Raw genomic sequence first — 24,382 nt, forward strand, 5'->3', positions numbered from 1 at the left:
TTTTAGTTAAAAAAAATAGTTTTCTTAATGGTTGGATGTAAAATTGTAATTTGAAATCTCATGTTTTCATTAGCAGAAAGTCATCATGATTAAAAGAAATGAACTGGTTAAAAGGTCAGTGTTTGTCTAATTAACCTATATAATCTGCTTCTCTTACTGAAACAATGATATTTTCAGTAGTATTACAGGTTAATGTAACAGCTGCTGGTTAGAACAGGAGCAGAAATTTACAACTCTTGCTAATTTTTCTTTCTAGTCAAAGTGGCCATTTGAAACTGGAGTGTATTGAACTTTTAAACCCTTGGTTAGAGTGCCAGTTTGTTAGGTCATGTCAAGCAACATTTCTCCAGATCTTCTTTTGTTCATTGGATAAAATGCCATACGAACCTTTTCCTTATGAGCTGAATGTTGAGATGGAAAATCACTGTTTATTTTTTTCCTTAGGTACTGTAGCTATTTTGTAATGAACTGTACTGATGAGGAGTGTTTAACATGTCGCCTTGGTGTTTTGAAGTTGTGCAGTAAATAAGCAGGAAGAGTTCTACGGGGTCTCTGTTCATTTAATGTCAGAGTTTAGAGTTTTATGTTCAACTACTTGGTTTCCTTTGCTCTATTTCTTTTTTTTCCAGATGTATTTGTTGTTTATTTTGCTTTGAACTTGGAAATTAACCCAAATTTTGAGAACTAACATTTGGATCACCTTTGATAGCAAAAGTTAGAAATTGGGCTTATTGGTAAAATTCAAAGCTGTTCAATAAAGCTGATATTAACAGAAATATTATCCAACTCCACCAATGTTGCATTAACATAAATTTCTTAATGTCATTATTGGTGAAGAAGGAATGTAAAATCTCTGAATACAGCAGCAAAATATTTTGTTTTCTTTCGAGTGTTTTTATTGACATAATTGTTTTTTATTTGCTTAGAAAAGTAAAACTATTACTAATTTTAAGAAACAAAACCATCATTCATCTCATTTCAACACAACAAATGAAATACTAGGTTTATTTTTAGTTTGTTTGCTACATCTTTATTATCTGAATGTTTTCTAATAGTTTCTGTTCTGCTAGTATGCCATGAGAGCCAAAAGGGACACAAACACTGGAGATTAGGCTGGAACTTTATGCATGAATTAATTTCTACTTGCTTCAAATTCAAATGAGTTTTTTTAAGCTCTGGATCAAATAAAGATAACTTTTAAATTCCTTTCTTGTTTATCAGATTATCATCTTCAAAACTTATCAAATTGTTACTTTGATTTTTGCCATTGTTCAGGGGAAACGTCGTTACTCCATGTCCTCAAGGTCTTTATTTCAACTTTGGAGAAACTGAGACAAATGGTGAGTAAACTTTAGCAGCATCCACTTTATATAGCAAAATGTGTAAAAAGGAATGACTAAAAATGTCCGTTGAACTGATGAAGATTAGGACAGAGTTTCAGCTCATCCACAAAAAGGTTTGTAGCAAAAGATACATCTGGAAAATCTCCTCAACAAATTTTTAAATTAAATAACAACTAAATCCAGATATGTAATTCCAAAGAAAAACAAAACAGTACCAGTTTCAGACATTTTTCTTGTCTTTCCCATCCCTTCCTCCTTGAATGCAAGTTCAAAACATATTACTCATTAAATGCAATAAATTAATGCTGCTGAGTGGCTTGTTTTTCCTCACTATGTCATGTTCCGGATAAGTAGTTTACTGAGAGCACAGCTTTTAATTGGACGCCATGAAACCGCCGCCTCATCTCCAAGATGAGATTTTAGGCAGAGACCCTGTGAAGCGCTTGTCAACATAATTGGTGAGATGAAATACTGCTGATGCACTTTGACACTAATATTATCATCCTTTTTGAACACTTCCCTGTTGAAGTTTCATAGAAACAAATAAACCAGGATTATTCATAGTGAGTCTGACATACTGGGAAAAGTTTGTTGCATTATGTTTTTTTCTAACTCAGCAGTGACAGCAAGTTGAGTTGTGAGAGCGATGGAGACCATTAGGCTAAAATGTTCATCAAAACAGGCTTAAGGACATTTGGATCAGTCGGAGTACTCCATGTTTTGATGTCAGGATAATCAGCGGTGGCATCTGCTAATTAGATTAGCTTCAATGCTGCTGCAGATATTTGTTGTTTAAATAAAAATAATGACCTCAGAATTAGATTAAAAGATCAACACAGGTGATGCTTCGCTGACACTCTGCAACGTGCAAAGTGTTTGTAAGTGCTCTTTCCTGGCAGATAAAGCAAACAACACGGTGGGTCTGGTTGCCATATAGTGTCAGAGGCAGAGTTACTCCACAACAGGGGAATAATAAACATTTTCTTCATATAATTTAACTTTTAGAGAGAGAGGGGAAGAAAAACCAGAGATGTAAGAACTATGAAAACACAAATGAAAATATGCAATACAAATGAAATGGCCTTTCCTTATCACATGAACCTTTTTCACAGTTACTTTAATAACTTTTGTTTTTAAAACAAGCAGAAATTAACATGTAATCATGACATGAAGACAGAGAACTTTAAAAAATGTCTACAAAGATTTGAACAGTGTTACATGCATGTATATTCAGCCTCATTTACTCTGATACCTCTATATAAAACCCAAAGGGGCTGATAATCTTCAGACATCAATCAGTAAAAAGACTTTGCCTTCTGCACAGAAAACAGGTACAAGAAGATGCTTTTGCCATTTTTAAAATGTTTGGAATTTAAATGAAAACGGAGGAAAACTAACACTTCAATCACCCTCAATACACAAAAGCCAAGGGAAAACAAAATGGTGGTAATGCCTTGCAGTGGGAACGCCAGGCTTTGTCACATTTACTTAGATCTTCATTTTTGTGTGAACCTCAGAAGAGTATAAAGCATGCAACCCCTCCTAAAAATTATTATAAGTAAAATCAGTTTTATTTATTCTAATTTATTCATTTATTTATTGTTGGTAAATGCATTTGTGATTGCTTCAGTTAAAATATTCATTATCACAGGATTGAAAGAGGATGCCTCACTTTGGTTAACTCAGCTTGTATTTAACCACTGAAAACACACTTAACGCTAGAAAAAGCCAAAGATAATTGTCTTAATCAAGGAAGGACGTAATATATATATATATAGATTTTATGTCTTCTAGGAATTAATTTTCTCTCCTCAAGCTGTTTTATGTGTGGCATCGAAAGTAATAATTGATCTGTTTTTGGTTTCATTTCTTGCTTGAATAGAACACATAATGCAACTATGGGAGAAGAAAAAACATGCTATCACCAGGGTTTTGTAAAAGAAGAAGTATTGCTGGAGACATAAATAAAAACTGGAGATGTTAATTGTGAGACTATGACATGTAAATAAATGATTGTTTGCCATGAAAACAATCTTTCCTTTCATCTTGTCACTTTGAAACCTCGACTCATTTATCTCTGTTTTGTCACCTGGTGCATGTGAAGCCCTCAGAGAGGCTCCTCATCGTGACTCAACGCCTGCAGCTGGAGCTTTAAGTGAAGCGAACAGGCTCCGCAGCACAAATTAATTAAATCAAAGCCAATGAAAGCTTTTGAAAATAACATCCAGAACATCCTGCATGTGTCTGTTTTGTATGTGGAGTTTCAACCGGGAGCTAAATGAGCATGGCTACTTTTTGCGCCGATGAACGTGACAAAAACAAGAACTGAGTGAGAGAGGACAATTTATTGTGGTCATGAGCAAACTATAGTCTATTTTAGTGTTTTTTGTCGTCATGAGGTCTTAATAAAATATCTTTGACATGTTTTGGTAAAGATACAATTTCCCATCAACAGCTATTTTTCCTGGCTGGCCTTTAAATATTACTTCAAAGCCTATATTTTAGTCCTCCTGTGTCAGAAATGTGTCCTGACTATTGGTGTTTTTTGCAAGTCAAAAAGTAAGAAACAAAACTGATATTCAATGACTCTTGAAAAGTTCCTACAGTGCTGTGCATGACAGTTCCCAGAAGCAGCCAGTAAACTAACTTAACTTAACTTAAATAATTTTTTATTTGTGGTGCTGAACCAAAAACACTCAGTGCTGCAGATAAGCTGGGAGGTAACTAGGTAGCACAAACAATGCCATGAAAATGTGTTTGTACTGAACAGTTTTATATTAGTTTTTGCTTTTTCTTTTTTAATGAGACCAAGATCATTGGACCAAAAAGAAAATGCAGTTGTCTCTTTTTTTAGTCATTAGTGGTCTTTATTGCGCAGTGAATTGAGAGAGAGAAGGGAAGACATGCAGAAAATGGTCTCAGTCTGGGAATCGCACCCAAGACTTCTCAGGATGTTTCTGTTGCTCTGATCCACATTGATGGTGAAAGCAAGACAATGTTGTCATTGCGCTCTTTTTCCTGGTGAAGTCAAAGTTGGTGAAGGAAAATGCAAGTCAGGGAATATACAAGCCCCTTTGAGTTTGGTACACAGAAAATCCATGTATCCAACAGACAGTACAGCTACAGATGCTTCAATACTTAGGAACAATGTTACGTGACATGCTATTGGCTGATGTTTGCAAAGCAGCCAATCCTGGAGTTCCATTCATCTTCATTGGTGCTGATTGGCTGAACCACCAAGAGTGAAGATAGGGAAAGCAATGGATGCTAGCTTCTATTTCCACTGTTCGTATTGATACACGATAAGGTATATTTGGTGTTTGAACTATTAGAGGAAGTCTCAATTTTATTCCTTGCAAATATTTGATATTGGTATCAAATATACCAATATTTTTACACTGTGTGTTAATAATGCTTTGTGCATTGGCTCAACCTGCTTCTGGCAAAGACATCCAAATTACCAAGTGAGGTTGGTAAACCCTGAACAAGCTGCTGCTCTGATGGGTTAACTGGGAATGCTCAGCCATCTTCATAAACTGCCATCACACACATCATCATCACAACTTCACACCCCTCTAATGTGATCATGAGGCGCTTCAAGAGCCTCAACACATTAGACCTCCATTTTTCCTCCAGCAGCAGCAACCTGCCACAAAGAGACACACTGTACTTCTGCTACAGTTTCCAAACATCTTTCACCCTGATGGAGCAAAGTGAGAGTTATGTGAGAATCCTTTCTGAATTTCAGATCAGTGCAGCGCCTGATCTCAGCCCTCTTTCTCTCATCTCCAACTTAATTAAAGTGTTTTCTTTTACAAATCCACCCACAAAATGTCAGGCAGGGTTATTGTCTCTCGTCCAAGTTTCACACTCAACATCAGCAAGCAACAAGTCTGTGATCTCGGTCCAACACTCCATCAACTACACACAAACCCGTCACATTAACTCAATTATTAAATTTGCACATGATATGCGACTCTTTGTCATCATGTGAAATAGTTTGGCTACTTGGAAGAATCTGTCAAGCTTGCACAGCAGTGCTCAGAATGCTTTTTTTCTCAAAACACTGCCAAAACGAAACAATTAATTTTTCTAAATGAAAAAAAAAAAAATCCTGGAAGTTTGTGAGTGGAGTCTTATAAATAAACTGTTAGAAAAAAAATCCACATCTTAAAATTCCAGTGAGACCAAAATCTCTGACAGCCTCACCTGATCTGACAAACACCATGGCTGCTGTCAGAGGCCCAGCAGCTTCCGCATTTCAGTTTCAGTACATTTCAAAAATATTACTGAAGTATGTGATGTTCAAGTTTTAATTTGCTGTCCACTCTAAACATAGGCCGGTGTGAGATTACTTTTATAACTCTGGTATCAAAATAGTAGTTTCAAGGAATTATGATGTTTTATCACAAAGATTTAAAGCAAAATATCCAACATGATTTAACCCTGCTTCTATTTCAAATAGGTTCCTCATCCTTTTAATCTCATGTTCAAACAGTTGATAGCATCTTTTTTTGTAAGAAGTGAAATTGATATTATTCTTCTTTCAGCCAGCAGCAAGTGTGGGAGGGACAGCACTATTTTTATTTCTTTGCATCAATTCTGGTATTTTCTGATTTTTGTCTGTTTCCTACTTTTACCAGGGTTTCCTCTCAGTAATCAGTCTCCCAAGTAGAAATCCTCCTCAGTTCTGTGACTCTGTTGTCAAATCTCATGTTCCTTGTTGCTTTTTTTTATTCCTGATTCCTTTGTCTTAACTTCTGTAATATGTGTTTTATCACTTAAATTTAGTCTGTTCACATAAACTGCATTTCTATTGGTCATATTATTGTGCAATTTGGAATTACAAAAATAAATTTCCTTAAAGGAAACATGTCAATTTTGAATTTTCGACAAATCGTTTTTGCAATAAGATGAGGTGGAGTTTTAGCCGTTTTCAAATTATTTCAATATTTATATATTTTAGAAGAGAATTACTGGCAGAGAAGATGGAGACAGGTGAGGTTTCAAAAATGAGAATGGTTGAATTTAGATGAAAATGCTTCTATTGGGTAGGAATTAAGTTACTATTTTTGCACAACATGCAGTCATTTTCTTTGCAATGTGGTTAAATAAATATGTTACAATCAAATTTCTTTGACATTCTGATTGGGCTAAGATTGGAAACGGGTCGTGATTGCAACTAATTACCCCTGCCACTCATTCACTCACTCATATTCTTAAAGTGAATATTCACACTCACAGTGTGAATATTTAGGGCAGACAATAGAAGCTAAAAGCCTGATCTCCAGTCAAAGAAGTTGTTTCTGAATCTTCTTTGAACAGATTTAAAGTGATCTTGGCTGCTAAAATCGAGGTCACACCGACACGTGATTTTAAAAATGTGTCAGAAGGCCATCAGGATGGAAAATAATGACTTGTTTTCCTGTGCCGAACACTTTTCTTAATTAATTTTCTGCATTTTTAATGTGGAAACCACAAGATAAATGACTGATGAAAATTCATAGAGGAGCTTTCTCTGAAACTGCACCTGTTGCTTCTCTTGCTTGTTTTTAATTATTTACTCATCCTCCAGGCTCTCTGAGGGTTTTTATGACAAGGAAATATTGACGATTATCCACGCGATTAATTCCAACATGTTCTGGAGATTTTCAGTAGGGAGATGCGGCATGACGTCGGCAGAATGGCTCAGATTTGCTGCTGGAATCAAACAACCAGAACGATTTTAAACAGAGATTTTGAGTCGCTCTTCTTCTGAGAGCCGCATATCCAGATGTGCAGCTGTTCTTTTATTATGACTGACTCTCAAACAGCCTGCATTACTCTCAGCACTAAATGAATTACCACTGCATCGCAGGAAGAGGTTTGTGATGCTTTAACAAGCACTTTATTGTTTGGTAACGCTTTCCCTCACATTCAACTCCAATTAGTTTAATTAAACAATGCAAACATGAGTGGAAGCAAAACAAAATTAAGCTTGAAGAGTCTCAGGTTTTAGCAAAAAAAAAAGAAGATAAAAAAGTGTTTTCCATCAAAAAGTTAAATGTTTCTGCACTACACGTGCTATACCACTTCATGCAGTTTTTATTCTCATTGTATTTCCAAAACATCTCAAGATTTAAGATTTTATGTTCTGTGATCTATTAAAGGAAGTCTGAGATCTTTCGGGTCAGGCCTCCTGTTTTGCAGAACCCTTTCACTTGTTGCGACTTGTTTTAAGCTTCAGTTCTCACTATTCCTCCTTTCTTACTGATTTCCAGGGGGAACAGAATTTAATTTTACTGGAGTAATCACAAGAGGCTGACCTATGTTTTTGAAATTATTGAGATTTTAATTTGAAACAGAAGAGCAGCTATGCTCGAAGACTTGCTTTGTTGGGACTGTAGCATCTTCTTTTTGAGGCATTTTTGTGTTTTGTATATATATTTTTTCTTTTATAGTGTTCACATAGGAGAAACGTGACTGGTTTGAATTCTTATGCAAAGCTCAGGACTCAGTATTTTAAAACTGGACCAGGACATTTAGAGTGACAGGTACTTTGGCTCCATCTCACCTGGTCTTTTCACATGGTGAATGGAGCAAAATGCAAACCCATTCCACATGAACTTAGAGATGAGATGTGTTTTCTCTTTTATCTCTTGCATCCAGATGGCAGCTTCCTTTAGTGAAAACAGAAATCTTTCTGCTCCCAATATTAATCCTAAACTGCCACAGTCTGCCAAAGCTGAAATCAAAATCCTCCTCTTCATCTCTTAGAAACACCTCTGACTAACCCTTGAGAGATAAAACAAGAAAACACTATAAAATAGTTGTTTTTCTGTGAAAATGACCAAACTGGTTCACTAGGGTTAAAAGATTTCTGTCTGTATGGAAGAAATTAAGGCATCATCCTGAGTAGCCTGGATGTCTTTTTCCATCTCATATACAATCTGCCATAAAGTGTGACTGTGGAAGTGATGAGACAAATGTGGTGGAACCAGTTTGAAAAGAAATGAAATGCCTCACCACCTCACTCCACCCTGTCAGACACATGCTTACCTGACAGCCAGTCTCACCTTTCAAGCTTAATTAAACATTTATATCATGCTGCCTAAAACACAAATACAGCAAGCTGCACATGATTTCAAGAATTTTGTTACAATAAACGGAAAGCCTTGTGGTGTTTTTGTGTAAACACCAGAATGAAGGATATCCTTCTCACTACTGTAGTTTAAATGTGTCCATCAGCAATACCACATTTTACAAGCTAGTGAAGGAAAAATATCTTTAATTTTAAAACACTGAAACACTTGTTTCAATAACTTATTTAATATTTTAAACTATTCACACAGAGTATCTCTTAAGATTGCCGGAGGATTAAGGTCACTATTGACCTGTTAAAGTAACTTATTCAGTTATTGCTAAAATCTGTTGAGAGCTGAATCTGTTAAGGTCAGTAATAGGACTTTCATGTGATTAATATTTCTATTTAGAATGACTACAGGTCACTACTAGTTAATAATATGTCTGATGACGGTTTAGGTTGTTAAAGTCACTGTCTGTCCTAAATAACATGTTTCTCTTCAGATTTGGGGGCCTGGTTTTCTAAAACATGTGTTTATATCTTAATGTTTTCACCCTGACTATAAAAAACTGCAGATATGCAGCATCTTAAAGCTAAGTGTAACTCATCAGGTCAGATTGTTGCGCCTGATGTCCCAGTATTCATTATGTGTGTCAGAGGTGTGTGTGTGTTCAGATCTGACGAGGGAAGCTGCGGCTGTTATCAAGTTTTTACAGCCTGCAGAAAAAGGAGCACTACTGTCTTTTTTGGATGTCTTTTTCAAAGACATCCAAAAACAACTATATTATAGTGTTTTCTTGTTTTAAATCTAATCTTTGTTTCCTCTTTTACAAACAAGAGTTAAATATTTTACTTTATTGTTTTTCTTGTTTCCACATGACGGCTTGACTTGTGACACCCAAATTTAATAGGGATCAAATGTTGAAAATATTAAAATATTAAAAATGTTTACCATAGAATATGAACTAAGCAAGAAGATATCATGAGCCAATTATCAATAGATAGAAATTACAAACTGAAATATTTGTTTGAACTGACCAGTCCGCTGATAAAATCTTTCTTTCTTTAATTTCTCTGCAGTGTTCTTGATGAATGAAGGTGAAACCAAACATCTGATCTTCTCCATCATCACCTGAGACACTCTGAAGGAAATGTTTTTACACTTTAGATGACAAAACTCACAATCCACTGAAATAATGAAGAGAAAACTTCACAAATTTCTCATGTTGTTTTATTGAAGTAGGGAAAAAACATAGAACAGCATCAGAGCAGGATCTAAAGAACGGAGAAGAAAAAAGGGTAAATTCTCAGCTTATGTTAATTTCACTTTTATTGTTTGAATCACAAAGATAAAAACAGAAGCAAGTTCAGTTCATTTCAATCTTGACTGTTTAAAACAAGAAGAACAACAGTATCTAAATACATAAGACAAATATTAAAGCAAAAACTATTAGAGCCCGGGGAAGATTATATTTTCAAGTGTAGAAATATTTCTGTCATATAAAATAAAAAGAAAACATCAGCAGTGATTTTCTCAATGATTCCTAGAACACAGATAACTATATTTAAACCAGAAAAATGAATAAGAACAGAAAGGTAAAGTAGAGACATCAGAGTAATGAACCCTGATAAATAATCTGAGAAAAAAGAGAAAATCTATTTGGGTTTACAGATCTCTGCAGAGTCTCTATTAGTACAAACCCAAAGTCCAGCCAGTAGCGGCTGAGTGAATCTAGTCTGGACTCTGTGGAGGAGAGTCATGGTTTCAGAGACGCTGTAGAAGGACAGAAGACCTGCTGTGTGATTCAGATACACTCCCACTCTGGAGGAAACTGGACCTGAGATGGAGGTCCAAATGTTGTTGTGACCAAATCTAAAACCTTTTAGGGAACAATCTAATGCCCAAGATTTATCATTGTGTCCAAATTTACTTTCATTTTCATATCCTACTTTGTTGATGCTCTTGTATGCAACTGCTATATAAACTTGTTGCCCGCTCCACTCCACCTCCCAGTAACATCGTCCAGTCAGATTCTCTCTACTCAGAACCTGCCACCATTCAGTGAATCTGTCTGGATGACGAGAATAAGACTGATCCTGAGTTATTACTGTCACCTTCCTGTTTCCCGGTGATAGAACCAGATTTGTGTTTACTGTGTTTGGATCCAGAGTGATTTCACATGAAAATCTTAAGAATCCAGCTCTACTCTTTGGTTCTGGTTCTGACAGTAGAACATCCACCTGAGTGACCATCACTGAGATGTTTGTCCAAGAGTCTCTCAGGATGTCCTGTAGTTTCTCTCTGAGCTCTGACACGGCTGCTGTCACGTCCTCAAAGTGTCTCAGAGGACGGATGTTGATGCTGGATGAGAGTGTGGACTCACTGAGTGCTGGCAGTGAGGGGTAGTTGAGGAGAAACTGGTTGTGATCCTCTGTGTGTGAGAGCTGCTCCAGCTCAGCGTCTTTCCTCTTCAGCTCAGTGATCTCCTGCTGCAGCTTCTTCTGAAGCTCTTTGACTCGACTCACTTCAGTTTCCTGCTGGGATCTGATCTGCTGCTTCACCTCAGAGCTTCTTTTCTGGAGGAGACGAATCAGCTCGGTGAAGATCTTCTCACTGTCCTCAACTGTTTTATCAGCAGAACGATTGATGGCCTCCACCTCCTGTTGAAGCAGCTTCACATCTTTCTCCTGGTCCTGGATCATCTGCTGGATTTTTCCTCTCCTCTCCTCCAGCTCTCTCTGCTTCTCAGTCCTTTCTGCTGCAGCTGAGACTGTGTCGTGACCTTTATGTTCATCCACAGAGCAGAGATAACAGATGCACTTCTGATCTGTGCGGCAGAACATCTTCATCACCTCATCATGACGAGAGCAGATGTTGTTTTGGAGGTTCTTGGACGGCTCTATCAGCTTGTGTTTGTTAAATGGAGCCACATTATGATGAGGCTGAAGGTGTTTCTCACAGAAAGAGGCCAGACAGAATAAACAGGACTTGATGGCTTTCAGTTTCCTTCCAGTGCAGGAATCACAGGCCACATCTTCAGGTCCAGCATAGTGGTGATCAGCAGGAGCAGCTTGGAGTCCAGTCTTCTTCAGCTGCTCCACTAAAGCTGCTAACATGGTGCTTTTCTGCAGGTCAGGCCTCTGTGTGAAGGTTTTCCTGCACTGAGGACAGTGGTAGCTTTTCTTCTTCTCACCTCCATCCCAGAAGTTTGTAATACAGTTCATACAGTAGCTGTGTCCACAGGGAATAGTGACTGGATCCTTCAGTAGCTCCAGACAGATGGAACAGGAGAAGGTTTCTCGGTCCAGCTGAACTGCCTGCTGCTCCATTTCTCCTCTCAGTCACAGTGACTGTGTTACTTTCATTTCCAGAGAAGAGAAACAGGTTTGAGGTCTGATCCACCAATCACATGTCAGGGCAGACATACTGCAGCCAATGAGCTTTGTCCTTCAGCAGCTGCTGTAATGTTTGTTTGAGACCAGGAAGAGGAAGGCTCTGAATGTAATAAAATTTCAAGTTTTCTTCACAACAGTTTTCTTTTGAAAACAACTGACTGAGTCATCAAAACTCAGGTGACACCAGGTGTGTTCACTCTATCATGGCTGCGGGAAACAGAGAAATCATTGTTTGCGTCACATTGTTATCAGTTTACTTTACTGTTTCTGATAATTCAACAGTTTTCAGTTCCTGATAGAATAATATTTGGGATTTTCTTGGGTTTCTTGAAGATTTAAAAGTAATACATTAAGCTTGATGATTGATAATGCTGTCAATTTTAATTTGGTGAATAAACATTAAGATGTCATATCAAATCATTCTGGTACTTTTTTCATGAACTTGAAAGTAAAATGAAGAAAATGTATTATGTTGACTTGAAACAAAATAAATAAACCTACAAAATACATTTTTGGTAAGAGACACACGACTCTTGGAAGTCTAAAACTCTTGGAATTGATGATACATTTTTAGTCAAACGGATAGGAGAGAGAGGATGCAATTGACAGAAGGCAAGTATCTAAAGAATCTGAGTCAAAGTCTTGTTGATCAGTAAACAATAATAAGTCAATGCTATGCATGAATGTTTTACTTGTTTACTTAGCTTTGGACATATTGGGTATTGACCCATTTAAATCACTTAATGTCAATTATAATATGCATATGTTTACATGTAATAGATAATCTGACATATTGTCAGCGGTTCATGAAGGCAAATCGTTGCTTCTGGGTACCTCAGACTGGAGGTTGTCTAAATTGTCAGACATTTCCAGCATCAGAACAACTTGAGTGATGTTCTTCTTGCATTGGTTTCATATGAACAAGGCAGAAATCACTGCTCCCCACTTCAGCCTTTATCTTTCTGTTCCATGATCCAAGCAGACATCCAGAGCTTCGGCTCCGTCTCAAAATTTGATGTTTCTGTCAGTGGAAAAGCAGATTAAAGCACAAACTCTGTACATCAAAATGCCATTCTGTTTTCTAAAATGTTTTAATTTTTACCAACAAATCCTGCATGTTTCTCTTTTACTTGATGTGTTTTCAGTTTTTCATGAAAGGTAAAACATATGTATACATGGCTTCATAAAGTTATCTGTAATAGGTTTAAACCATGTTAAGGGTAAAGTCATAAATTCTGTGTATAATCTAAAGGTACTGTTACTGTGGTAACACCTCCAAACTGCAGAAAATATGTAAAACTGTCAGATCCTCAGACTGGAAATAATTTAATCTCAAACAATACAGAAAGTTTAGGAACAACAACTTTATGTTCCAGTTTCAATTGTTGGGCTTATTGAACACGCTAGCTATTTTATTATGACAAAGTATTTATTCCAGTATCAAAGCAGTATGTTGACTAATACATTTTTTTGGAGGTACAAAAACTTCAGGAAGTGCAGATGATAATATCCTTGCAACAATCCCTATCTGTGGTCGAATTGACTACATAGTTAAATACAAACCATTAAACATGGTAAATAAAAAATAAAAGTTTATGCTTCCAATTTTTGCAAGCATTTTTTTGGAAAGGCATCCCCTCATTTTTCTTTTGTCTCATTCGCAAGTTGTTGCCAAGGGCTGCACAAAATCATTTTGAGGGCCAAAAAAAGGTCCCCTGATCACACTTTGGACACCCGTCTGTAGAATATTAAAGATGTGGGTCATTTTAAGAAAATGCGCTCAGTACAGCTAACAACTGAAAAATGTCCATTCCATGCATATCCAATCACAATACATGAGAGGAAATGTCCAACATGGACGTCAGGGGACTTTGCAAATTGATTCTGGAAATTTTCCCACTTTATGTGGTTCACCATCAAATTCTCTCCACCACCGATTGATGAGTTGAAGCAGTTTCATCTGTTTCATTTGATGTGAAGCATATAGAGTGAATCCAACAGAGTTGCTGCTTTGTGAGGGACGGTGGGGGATACCTATCTGTCTCCGCAACAAAAAGCATTACCATCCAGCGCAATGACCCTAACTGTGAGGCCGTCCAGTTTATTTTTCAATGAATGTGCAATGGAGAGCAGGATACTGGTCTGTTCTGGATGCCTCTGCATTTCCCTCTGTGTTTTTTTTGTTCAGCATATCAGACCAGCTTGCCATCTATTGTCCTTACCAGGTGTGCAGAGTAATTCTCTGTGCCACAAAAGAGCAGGTGTATATGAACGACAGCACAAAAAACTGCTTTTTGAAGCCACTGAGTGTAGAAAATGCCCTCAGTTGATTATGACACAAAACTGTCTCCAGAAAATATATGTACATACAAACATCTTGTTTTGAATAGTGACAGTTACAATTTTTTTATGCCAAATATAAACATAGTCTAAAGTGAGAATCACTGGCATACAATTTTATGCTCGTGTTTTTACATGTATACGTCACAAATTCTTTAGAAGAGAATGACTTTAGGCATATTAAATGTATTAAATGTGCATCTTTGAGCTTCTGGCATTACATCCTTGTGTCGCTTCGTAAAAATCTGTGATTTTCTTTGAATTACAGTAGGGATTAGGAAGCTAAACCGTCTACAGATAGATGAACGCAGCAAATACTGGAGAACCAGTCTACAAATGTTTTCAACTGCCTATTTTAAAAGTTCAAGCACCAGATCTACCTGAATTGTTTCGGATTTGGGGTGTCCTCTGAGTGGTTAAAGCTTTCTTACAGGTTTCCACCAGATGGAGCCATGGGACCAACACTCGGAGGGTGGTTCTCCTCAGGTGCGCTTCCACTCACCTGGAGGTCATCAGTGATCATTCACAGCGTGCCAGAAGCTGGCTGTCAGTCCCTTGTTGCCTCCTGCAGCCTCACTGATCCTATTGATGTCTGTGAATCTTGCTGACTCTCTTGTGTTCTTCCTCAGAACTTCTCTGGGTGGTTTCCTCCTCATGTGGAAACTTCCACCAGTGAAACCATTAGCCTCTGGTTAACCTTTTCCTCAGCTGGTAGCCTTCAAGCTCCTGAGAACCAGTTATTCATCCAACCTGTTCTGATAAACATTAGTGTCTTCCAGACACACTCCCCCCAAATTTCATCCAGATCTCTTCACTCACCTCCCTTTTTCTCATCTTCAACCGAAGAACCTAAAACTTATCAGTAATTTCCCCAGTTCAACCCTCTGCTCACATTTCTCTCCCTGCCCATATTTCTCTCTCTCTGCAGAGAGCACCAGGATTTTTTGAGATTGTCTCGTTATTCACCGTTTCTGCAATAAACCTTTCAAAATTTTATTAGCCAAGCTTTTATTAGCCATGCACAAAATGACAATTTCAGCTTCCCAAGCTTAATTTTCTTTCAAATATTAGATATGATTCATATGGAAATCTACAAATAGATTAATTTTTAGTGAATATTTTGGAGTTGACACAGAAAAATTTGTGACTTGTTGAATCCACAAATACCATTAGCCAGCCACTTAAATGTTACTGTTTATGTCCCTGTTTTCTCTCTTTCTCATATTCTGCTCATGTTTTCCATAAACTGCCTTTCTACCCAGTTTTTGATCTGTTCTCCCTCTACCTGCTCTTCCCCAGCTGCCTCTACTTGCCTCTGATTAGACCCAATGATTCCTGAACCTGATCAAACCCAAAATGTAATAAATTATAAGCTAAGCACAAAATGAAACAGAACATAAAATCAAAATGTTCAAATGAAACCTAAACCTGTCATCTCATATTATTTCACACGTCTATTCCAGGCATGCTAATGAATGTGTAGGGCCTTATAGTGTCTTCCAGATAGTGCATTAAAAATAAAATGAGCATTATGTTCAATAAACAAACTACAGTTGATATTCTCATCTGGGTTCTCTGCAGAGACGGGGTCGGTTTGAAGTGAAACCCTTCTGATAATCTAATCAGTCAACAGAACCGTCTGATAATTTCGATGGAGACTTAAGGGCTCCTCAAGCTGAAAGCAGATGAGACATTTTAATTGGGTCAATTCAGAGTTTTCTTTGGTGTCTATTGCGAATTAGAGATGTGAGTGGATAAGAGGGCTTTTATGCATCAGAAAGAGGAACTTTAAACCTCTGCACAATTCTTTGGTTTTAATCTATTTTTATTTTTATTTTTTTTCAAAATGTGTATCTGTACACAGTAAAAAATGCTGGGTTATTTTCATAACCCAACTTCTGGGTAAGAGATGCTGGGTCATATGTTGGGTTACTTTGACCCAATATTGGTTCAAAAGTAGTGACCCAGCGGTTGGGTTGACTTTTTTTTTTTGTTTTAATGAACTCCACTTAACTGATTCTGTTAGGTTTCAGGTTCGGTTGACTCAACACTTTACCCAATTGGTTGGGTCAAATACAGTTCATATAAAAATCCATTGCCCTCTTCACAAACCTCCATTTTCAACTGGACTGTGACCTGATCAGACAACACTGGACTTCTCAATTCAAATAAAACATGGTAAGTTACAATATTATGGTATAATATTTTTAAAGTTAATAGGGTTATTGTATTCTTTATATACTACAGATCTTTTAAATTAAATTTATGTAACTTTAATTGAATTATTTGATTTAACCTATCATCTTCGTTGATAGGGTAATGTTTTTGAAATAATTAATTTAATTCAAAGATAATTTATCCAATTTGTTTTAAAAAAGGGTGAGGGTGTGATGCGCTTTGCCCCTGGTTTTCGCTGGCCTCGTTCACTAGCGCGCGCAAAAGGTGGTAGCAGCTAGAATGCTAATAACGGATCTATAGCGACAAGGAGGGACTGGAGGCTTGCAGTAGCGGTGTCCGAAGCGATCAGTACAGAGTATACAGGTATTCATAGTAATATATCAGTAATATAACTGTTAAATGCCATTTTCATTAAGCCTTTTTTCTTACTGAACACACTATGCTATGCTATTATACGGTTAACCTGGGTGAAACCGATTGAGGCAGTGGAGAAGAAAAAACAGTATGCACCAGCAATGGCAGAGGAGAGGAAGCTAAAGTTGGATATTATGCTTTCTGTCAAATAAAAGTAACTTTTACAGATTTCTAGTGAAGATTTAACTATGTAACAATAAAATATCTGCTCGATTTATTGAAATATCTCTTAATTTATAAGTGCTCCAACATGTTTGGAGTCGTCCCCACCGGTGTTCTGTCAGATCAGCACACTCTGCGATGGCATATGCTTAACACAAACTGACGGCTATACTGTATCTGTCAGACAAGTACGCTGTCATTACCATATGATTTTATGTAATCAGCAACATCATCATGACGCAGAAATTAGATAATGAGCAAGTATGTTATTCTGGCCATTATTAGCCACCAAGATGGAATTAAAAACATACAGTTCTTAGTGAAAACAGCTGGATTAACTTTAGGGTTTACACAGATCTGCTTCATGTTGTCAAGTATCAGGTTGCGCTGAGGGGAGAGCTGGTGAAAACAAGACTGAACAGTGTGATCTCTCCCGGTGTCCCAAAAAGTGATGTTTTACATTTGTTCAGGGTTATTAGCTGCTAAACATATAGTCAGTGTCCTATTATTTTTTCTTATTTTTGCTGTGAAATATTTGGTGATTGTCCTAAATAAAATATTTTTGCACACATTGTACAGATTATTTTCCACATAGAAAAAAAAAATGACTCAAATTGTATCACTGTTTTCCCTGTAAGATTTGAAAGATGGATGAGTTTGTAAAACAGAAGCTGACTGAATGGAAACTTTCTGACCTAATCCCTGCTTTTGAAGGTAGGTTAAGTATGCGCGCGCGTGCGTGTGTGTGTGTGTACTTAAAAGCATGCATTGGCAGGAATTCTTTGGATTGAAAATATTAATATGTAATTTCTAATATATTTCAGCTGAAAACATTGATGAAGAAAGCTTCTTTCTTTTGGATGCTAACTGCCTGACATCCCTGATTCCTCACCTTGGTCCTCGTCTGAAATTTCAACGTCATTTTGCAAAATTTCTCAAGGTATGCTTTGAGTCATAGGACAAGACAAAATGGGATATGTGTGTTTTAAATGTGGGATGTCTATAGGACATAACATAAGGAATTTTTTTTCTCATCTAAGAGTAATTCATAATACATATTCAACTTCAAGATATTTCCAGTGTGCTCAAAGTGGATGCAAACGTACATTTAATCATATGAGATCATTTAGGCGACATCTATTAGGGCATGCTATTGAGTTTGACACAGAAATAAGAGAAACTAGTTATGTTGGACATTGTGAAAGAACAACAAGTCCTCGTTTGAGCACCATATGCAATTTAGAAAGTGATGAGGCAACATTGGAACACTGGGATGATTTGGAGGATGTGAGCATAAAAGACAGAGTTGCACTCTTCTTAGCTAGATTGAAGGCCAAATCCTCACAGACCTTAAGTGGAATCAGAGATGTTGTTGAAAACACATCTTGTCTGATCAGTGATCTAGTTGGCAACCTAAAAAGAAAAACTGCTGCATTCTTAAAAGAGACTGGACAGTCTGAAACTCCAAAAGCTGAGAAACTTTTAGAGGAGTTTACTTCAGCTTCTGAACCATTTCGAGGATTTGAATCAGAATACAGACAAATGAAGCATTTCACCCAGTCAGGGTACTTCATACAACCTGAAGCAATTCCTTTTCCTGGCTTTTCATATATGCAGGAAATTGATGGAGAGACAGGGAGAGTGAAACAAGTAGCAGTACGAGACACCTTTCAGTATGTTCCTCTCAAATCTATGTTAAAAGTCATTCTTGAAAGTCCTGGAACAATTAAGAAAATTCTTGAGTGGCAAAAAATTAAAAAGACAGGCCTTGAGGATTTTAAAGATGGAGCATTGTTTGCAACCAATCTTCTTTTTTCTGAAGATGTGTCTATTCCATTAGCACTTTACAATGATGACTGCGAGATGGTTAATCCACTTGGATCAAAAACATCAGTCCACAAATTAGGGTTTATATACTATACCATGAAGTGCTTGCCACAAGAGTTTCTTTCTAGTTTAAAATCTCACTTTTTGTTGGCAGTGTACAAAAGTGATGATGTAAAAACCTATGGACTAAATGCTGTATTAGAGCCAATTGTTCGTGAAATTAAAGATCTGGAAATGAATGGCTTTCATGTAGAAACTCCATATTTCAAAGGGACTGTCAAGGCTGGAGTGGCACAGGTCTGTGGGGACAACCTTGGACTAAACAGCATACTGGGCTACACAGAAAGTTTTGTTGGAAATAGTGTGTGTAGGTGGTGTCGCATACACAGAGATGTTCTGAAGGTACAGACAATTGAAGACCCTTCAGCATTGCGTGACAAAGCTAATTACAATTCGGACTGTCTTCTACACAACCAGTTTCAAACTGGTATTAAAAGAGAGAGTTTTCTTAATAAGTTATTATTCTATCATGTCACCGACAATGTTGCTCCTGATATTATGCACGACATTCTTGAAGGAGTTGGAGGTTATGAAGTTAAGCTTGTGTTAAATGCACTGATTGAGCAAAAAGTTCTCACTATTGACCAGCTGAACTATAGACTGACCAGCTTTGACTATGGGTTCTGTGATAGTCGCAACAAGCCATCTGCTTTCAAACTCCATGATCTCAAAAATCCTGATTCTGCATTTAGGCAAACAGCATCACAGACATGGTGCCTACTCAGACTCCTACCTCTCATGATTGGGGATTTGGTTCCAGAGGGAAACCAGTTTTGGGAGTTACACCTTTCATTGCTTAGCTGTATGGAGTTGATTTTTTCTCCTTCGTTAACACAGGGAGCAGTAATGTTCTTGAAATATCTTATTCAGGAACATCACTGTCTTTATTTGGAGCTCTTTCCTGGTAAACACTTAAAACCCAAACACCATTTCATGTTACATTATCCTGAAGCCATAAGAAAATTAGGGCCTGTCGTTCACTTCTGGTCCATGCGCTTTGAGGCGAAACATCGATTTTTCAAACGAGTTAGTCATGTGAACTGCAGCTTTCGTAATATATGTAAAACCCAGGCCTACAGACATCAAATGATGATGTGCTACACTCTTCTGTCTGGTCAGATGTTCTCTCATGATCTTGAAGTTGGGCCTGGAAGCACTAAAATTCTTGGTGCTGTAGATGATTTTGAAAAGGTGACAAGTGGATTGGAGGAATTTGCTGTTTTAACAGAAGTGTTTGTGCCATCTTGGATAAAGTACAAAGGTACAAAATACAGGCCAGGAATGACAATGTTATTGTCTCACTCTGAAGATGGGGAACCCCAGTTTGGAATCATAAGGAGAATTTTGACAATAAACTCAAGTATCAAATTTATTGTGAACAACTGGGAAACAACTGGGTTTCATAGGCATTTCTTTTCCTTCACTGTGTGTCCCACTTCAGAATTTGGGGCACTGGACATTGAATCCATTGATGATCATCACCCCCTACATGCTGTGAAAGTCCGAAAAGAAAACAGCAATGAGTTTTGCATTTCTATGAGATATAGGCTTTTTTAAAGACTGACATGTTGTGTATATAGTTTTCTACATAATTTTGCATTTGTCTTGACCTATGACCAATAGCTACATTTTTCAAAGTGGGAACTCATTTATTAACTAAATTATATTAAAAAAAAGTTATTGTGGAGAGGATTATCATCATTGACATTACAATGGTGAGTGTAACTATGGGTTCATCAACTTTAAATGATTATCATTAACATTGTCTGTCTTGATTGTGTGAATACTTTTTTATACAATGTTTATATATAATTAACATAATTTCTATCATTTTGCAGTTTCAAACTTTAAATTTACTCTGGGGGTTAATATTTCTTATATTTGTATTTTAAAGACCTCTAGCCCTAAAACAACTGAAGATGCTGATCCTACACCACATGCTGAATTAGAGAGTGGAGTTTCTTCTGTTGGAAGAGCAGCATTTGTAAGTTAAGCTGCACAATCAACCTTTCCTACCTAACATATTGACATCCATTCTTACTAATTAAAATTAAAAATGACACATCTCATCTTTTCTTAAATTTCTAAGAATATTAAACTGCAGCTAAATAACAGCTATTTTATTTTTCACATTAACTATTTATCTGTAGAACATCCGTGAGATCCTCAGTGCCTCCCCTGAAGGTAGACCTGTGGTTATCAGTCTAGATGGAAATCAGCATATGTCCATTCGTGAAAGACGGTGCATGGTCAGAACACTTGTGTCACACCTGATGGATCAATATGGAGAAAAGTGAGTATTCTTCTAAAACTAGATCAATTAGGTTGTTTGTGTGACATTTTGCTCTTGGTGAGAACATTAACGGCATTGTGCAGTGCTCACCTAAGTAAAATTTCTCCAGTAAGAAGTCTTAAAGTATGTGTTGGGCTAATAAAAACTGGATTTTTTGGAAATTGTTTGTGTTTTAAGGTTTCTGCTCTATGTTTTCATCTTACAATAACTAATTAAAATAAAATATTTTACTTGCCTGTCTTACTGAATGTAATTTTTTTGTTTCCAGCCCATCTTCAGACACTAAAGCAATTCTGGCATCTTCGATTGTGGACCAGTTTCCATGTTTAAGACAGCCATGGCACAGGATATGTAAGTTTTCACACTTCAGAGAACTAGCACACAAGTACTTCAACAACTTGCACAATGGTTAGCAATAAATATCATTGTAACTATGGTGTTTGATCTTTGAGTTGTAGGTTTAATAAAAATTTGGACATTAAAACAGAAAGGCTAACATTTAACTTTTATATTTCTTTTGTTAAAAATGTTCAGGACGCCTGGTTTACCCCCGGAAGACAACACAGGCCAGCAACTGGCTTCTGGAGGAGCGTCGCCGTAATGTAAGGAAAAGGCATCAACCAAGGAAGAAGATGCTTTCAGCCCCAGAAGCTCCACCAAAAGATTAAGTTTGCCTGGTACTAGCACATGGACTTTTTCCAAGCCCCTATTGTTTTGAGCAGCAATCTAAGCTCTTATCATTGCTGTGAATTACCTCACATTTTTTTTCTTTTAATTTCTGTAATACTTTTTTCCCCACAGAACCAACCATCAGTGCTGAGCGTGCCATCCAGATGACAGAATGGCTGAAAAATAACTTTTGGCCCACAGACCAGGTTGTCCAATACATGCGGGAAACTGCAGTATATCGCGCAGGATGGATCCGCTCAAGTGGGACAATCCCAATGCAGCAGATTTTTGCAGAGTTTCCACGTTTGTTGGACACACCAGGAATGGTGAGGTTATACCTTATATTGAGATCAGTTAAATGTTAAACAATAAACTGCAATATCATGTGTAAATGTACAATTACAATCAAACTCAAAATGTCAAACTACCCAGAACATAAATTTGTAGCACCCATGAAAGGTTGAATGTAATAGTTCATTTCACTTTTACATTTGATTTGTATTTTTGTCTTTTCTGATTGTTAGATTTTGCAGGACTTTGCCGTTTTATATCCACAGTCTTGTGGAAAACTGACAGAGAACTGGAACACCTTGTTCTCATCAAAGGTCATTCGCATGGGGAAGAAGGAGGAGAGCGGTCTTCTGCCTGAGATTGAGTTGCTTCCACAAGGTATTGAAGCTCAAAAGGAACATTTTCTGAACTATTTTTTTCTCCTGTGGCTTTTTTGATTGTGTAGCATTTTAATCTGAGTTTTTCGTTGACAGACAAACAAGGTGACGTGGCACTCCAGCTGCTGCCAAAAACTCCTCCCTGCTGTTCCCTACAGAGTTGGGCGAAAGGTGGTCAGACCAGCAACCTTGAAGTCCAGCAAGCCTTCATTGATGTCCAGCCAGTAAGTCTATCTTCATGTCAGAACGAGTTCTTTGCTGTTTAAATGTAGTTGAAACCAGAAGTTTAAAACAAATATGCTTTTTTTTCCCTCACTGTTCTCCCTGTCATTAATCTTGAATTTACCATGTCCTAATTGACGTGAAATGAGAATTTTAATGTCATATAACACAAGACAGCGTTGACCAAAAATATGTCTTTTTATATAGTATATATAAACTTCAAACGCAAGGGTCTTTTGATAATGTATCAAACAAAAATCATATAAGAATTAGTCAAAAATTATTAGTTCCTCCTTACCTTTTAAATGACTAATGGCTTCCTTTCTGCTTTTTCCACACACCAGATTGGGACAAATATGGTGGAATATCTTGGAAGTACGGCAACAGAGCATCCACGTGTTCTCATGCTTGGGGACAGGTATTGTTGTTCCCAAGCATTTGTCGTCATAAATGGAACTGCTTTGGAATATCCATCTCTTTTGGGGGCTGTTGACGGCTGTTTCAAATCGTTCTTCGTTTTTGATATGAGTTATCCGAAGTCGTGTGTCCAGATTTGGGATTTTCTCCAAACTGTGATATATGAAATCCCAGGAAACGAGTCACCCCCGATAAAATTAATGAGGGCCCAGTTGGAGGCCATGGAAGAATAAAAGCAATTCTTCAATAACCCTTAAATAAGTTTTAAATGTTCTGATTGAAAACCTGCTGGATGTTTTGTTACTATGTTGCTATTTTTTTCACATTTCCTTCAAACTCTTGATGAAAATATTTCTTTGTGTACACCAATAAAGTTAAAAAAGGGTGCAGATTTAATCAATTGTTTATACGTAACTTTTACATGTCTGTATTAAAAATTTCATGTATGTTGGAATGTATAACATTTGCAAATAAAAGTTCTTTTGAGCTAATCTGAATGTTTTTAGTTCAATTTTTATAGTGAATTTTAAAATAGAAAAGGAAAAAAAAATTTAAAAAAAAATATGGTGGTAAAATGACCCTTTTAATGGGTAATAAATTTCAACCCAATATTGAGTCATTTTAACTTTGAGCAGTGGTCAATTTAACCAAGCTTTAGGTTGCAGCTATGACCCAATGTGCTGGGTCAAACCCTCAACCCAACCCAGTTGAGTTAAAACAACCCAGCGTTGGGTCGGTCCATATATGACCCAGCGCTGGGTTACGTATTGGGTTATTTTTAACCCAGCAGTTTTTACTGTGTAATGTTGCTCTTGTGTTTGCTTAATTCCAGATTTTATTTTACTAAGCATTTTTCATTTTCATAAAGTGAAACTCGTTATGTAGATTCATCACAGTGAAATATTTAAAAACTTTATTTCTTGTCATTTTAATAAATACAGGTCAAATTTAATTTCTAAGAAAATGATAATATTGTGAAAAGGGTAAATCGGCTTTCATAGAAAGTTGAGTAGAAAAATAAAGTGTGGTAGGAAAATATGAACCAGCAGCCTTGAGAGGACTGCAAAGCAAAATCTCCAACCTGAGGTTGGAGAACACAAACAAATCCTACAGATGGGCTACAAGCTTCACATCCCTAGATTGTACCTCTGACCCTGAACAGTCTCAGGTACAATCTTGTGAGCTTTTGAAGATGTCCAATCCATTCTTCCACAGGCCGGATGGTGTATTGCTCAACAACAACAAAAAAGCAGGAAACTATGAAATCTTATTTGAGGACTGACTCTACAGCTCTGTTCTTCTTGGTCTTTTTCTGCCTCACTGTAAATTA

At 37.0% G+C, this 24,382-nt stretch overlaps 2 protein-coding genes across 2 annotated transcripts; one reads left to right on the forward strand and one right to left on the reverse strand.

Annotated features, from left to right (window-relative positions):
- Positions 1 to 9,632: 9,632 nt before the first annotated feature.
- On the reverse strand, positions 9,633 to 12,076 carry LOC129370973 (tripartite motif-containing protein 16-like). The gene has a single exon (XM_055047288.1). It carries the CDS (start codon positions 11,734 to 11,736, stop codon positions 10,063 to 10,065), a length of 1,674 nt encoding a protein of 557 aa, XP_054903263.1. The 5' UTR covers positions 11,737 to 12,076; the 3' UTR covers positions 9,633 to 10,062.
- A 4,078-nt stretch (positions 12,077 to 16,154) lies between these two features.
- Positions 16,155 to 22,489, forward strand: LOC129370838 (uncharacterized). The gene is made up of 10 exons (XM_055047054.1): positions 16,155 to 16,320; positions 17,535 to 17,610; positions 17,721 to 17,836; positions 20,678 to 20,767; positions 20,934 to 21,076; positions 21,345 to 21,484; positions 21,611 to 21,673; positions 21,878 to 22,071; positions 22,270 to 22,414; positions 22,482 to 22,489. Exons 2-10 carry the CDS (start codon positions 17,544 to 17,546, stop codon positions 22,487 to 22,489), a joined length of 966 nt encoding a protein of 321 aa, XP_054903029.1. The 5' UTR covers positions 16,155 to 16,320; positions 17,535 to 17,543.
- Positions 22,490 to 24,382: the final 1,893 nt, after the last annotated feature.

This window comes from Poeciliopsis prolifica, unplaced genomic scaffold, assembly GCF_027474105.1.
Source record: "Poeciliopsis prolifica strain line A6 unplaced genomic scaffold, Auburn_PproV2 SCAFFOLD025, whole genome shotgun sequence".
Lineage (NCBI taxonomy): Eukaryota > Metazoa > Chordata > Actinopteri > Cyprinodontiformes > Poeciliidae > Poeciliopsis > Poeciliopsis prolifica.